General features: G+C 49.2%; 1 protein-coding gene across 1 annotated transcript in view; it reads left to right on the forward strand.

Moving 5' to 3' along the window:
• The first annotated feature begins 2,390 nt into the window (after nucleotides 1-2,390).
• The window catches only part of LOC143022465 (uncharacterized), a 17,490-nt gene continuing 17,380 nt past the window's right edge, over nucleotides 2,391-2,500 (forward strand). The window contains exon 1 of the mRNA XM_076180687.1: nucleotides 2,391-2,467. Within this exon, the coding sequence (XP_076036802.1) occupies nucleotides 2,391-2,467 (77 nt within the window). The remainder of the gene's footprint in view (nucleotides 2,468-2,500) is intronic.

Here is a 2,500-nt window from a genome sequence, read left to right on the forward strand (position 1 = left end):
CGGGTGGAACCTCGAAGGTCGAACGGGGGGATTCAGTCCGACGGCGTCGGAGTGCAGTGGTGCAGTGACCCTTTTACCCGGGGCGCTCCCGCTGCTCGACCGGTGCCGACGAGCGTATTTCCCCCTTAGTAGGACGTCGGGACTCGTTGTGGGGTTGCCGAAGGCCCGGGCAGGCGGAACCATCGCCACGAGATGGGGACTCTTCGATGACCTGGCCGACCCCGCGACGGTCGTAACCACAAGTGCCCGCCCGCCGACTCTCGGGTCTGCGGGCGCCTCCTTCGCCGGGGCAGCGGCGCTTTTCAGCGTCGTGTAGGCCGGCGATCCACCCGACCCGTCTTGAAACACGGACCAAGGAGTTTAACATGCATGCGAGTCATTGCGTGGAACTGATTGAAGTTTTGTGGGTTGTTTTCTTGATTTTTCTGTTTCTAGATTGGATTCCGGGGGCTTGATCGAATTCTTGGAGTTGATGCGCTGGGCTTTAATGCGTTGCACTGGACATTCTTGTGACCTATTTGATGCGGTGATACTTCGAGTTTTGATTTGAGATTGCGTTGCTGGGAAACACTAATCTGAGCTGACAATTCTAGTCGTGGACGTAGGTAGTCGTAGCCGAGTGGTCTCTCTTCGGAGGTGTCGAGGACCACCGCTTTGTACCATATATAGTCTTTTAAGGCTACTCAGGTGGGCGTGGGTAGTCTTGGGCAGGCGGTCTTTCTTCGGAGGCTTAGAGAGGGGGAGCGTCTGCCACAACCGCTGCACACCAGATGTAGACTTTGAATGATACACAGATGGGCATTGATGGTCGTGGACAAGCGGCCTTTCTTCGGTGGCGTAACGAGGAGTAGGGTACTGCCACCACAGCTACCAATAGATGTAGACTTTGAAAGCTACACTTTAGGGTGGCGCAGGGAAAGATAAGGCCTCTTCGTGTTTTCTTGATTTATTGAGGCGAAGAGGTATTTACAGAGTGGGGATGTAATCCCCTATGGGCAGACTTACCAGATGTTCTCTCTCAGGGAGTGGCCCTCTTTGGCGTCACAGTTGCAGGAATTAGATACACAGAAACGGCTGCATCAGCGTTTCTGCGTGAGGTTGCCTATTCTCTAATTATTTTGTATTTCTACAATAACATTTGCCAGTTAGTTGTAGTATAATGGATCTAGTTAGTATTAGTGAACATGTCTTGAGGTGATGTATGGTTCATAGTTATTATTGTGTAGTTTGGCAGGTATTAAGAGTGGTTTGTATGTGTCTTGCGACACTCTATACTTGTTTCGGTAACTTTTCGTTGGTGGTGACGTGATGTGTGCCGTATGTTTGAGTCAGGTATTTACAATTTGAGAAAATGGAGTTCAGCAAGATTGGAGGCATTGAAAAGTGCCAGTGCCTTTCAAAATCATCTTACATGTATGTGAATCACGTGTTAGGCATGTAACACATCGTATATATAGTTATAGGGAAGGTATATGGATACAGGTCAGAGGTTCATCTAGGAACCCGGGGTTTTTCTAGGGGCCTGGAGTTTCTTTGGAGGACTGGGGATTTCTCTGGGGCCCAGGGTTCCTCTGGGGGCCCGGAGATCCTCTGGGACCTAGGGTTCCCTGGGTGATCGGAATTCCTCTGGGGGCCCAGAGTTCCTGTGGGGATACGGGTTTTTTTGTGGGGCCCCGGTGATCCTTTGGGACCCTGGGGTTCCTCTGGCGGCTCAGAGTTTTTCTGGGGGACCCGGGGTTCCTGTGTGGTCCCAGGGTTCCTCAGTGGATCCGTTTCCCCTGTGAGCCCGGGATCCTCTGGATGCCCAGAGCTCCTCTGGTGGACCGGGGCTTATCTGGGGGTCGAAGGCTCCTCTGGACGGATCGAGATTTCTCTAGCGCCCGGGGTTCCTTTGGAGAGCCCGGGGATTTTCCTGGGTGTCCGGGGCTCCTCTGGGTACCCGGAGTTCCTTTGGGTACCTGGGTTCTTCTGGGGCCCGACATGTAAAGACATTTCTTTTCTACATGCCGACCATTAGAGGATCCGGTAATACTAGGGGAGGAGCTTAAATTAGGATCTGTTGAAATACCAAATATATTTTATAGCATTTCTAAAGAAGCCGCATCTACAATGATTTTGCCAAATGACATCTACTACATTGAAGAATCGGATGAATTGATTACTTTAAAAGTTTGGAAAAGGATTTTTCAAGAAAAAGAAGAATTAAAGAGGGAAAAAGACGAACCAAAGAAAGAAAACGAAAGGAAAAAACTAGAATTTGTAGAAAAGTAAGAGGAACTAGAGAACGAAAAGGAACAAAATGCACCAAATTCTATGGAAAGGGAAGAAAAACAAAGGAAAAAAATATCTCAGCTCCTAGAAAAAAAAAAAGAAAAAATAGATAAAAGATAATGGCACCAAAAAGGATTCCCGAAAAGGATATTGATTGTTTTCCTAAGAAAGAGTGTGAGTGTGACGAGCCACACGGGTCAGAACATAAGGCCTGGGTGCAGTGCAGCAG

Source organism: Oratosquilla oratoria, unplaced genomic scaffold (genome assembly GCF_046742065.1).
Source record: "Oratosquilla oratoria isolate Oo_2021 unplaced genomic scaffold, ASM4674206v1 SCAFFOLD100, whole genome shotgun sequence".
In the NCBI taxonomy this organism is placed as follows: domain Eukaryota; kingdom Metazoa; phylum Arthropoda; class Malacostraca; order Stomatopoda; family Squillidae; genus Oratosquilla; species Oratosquilla oratoria.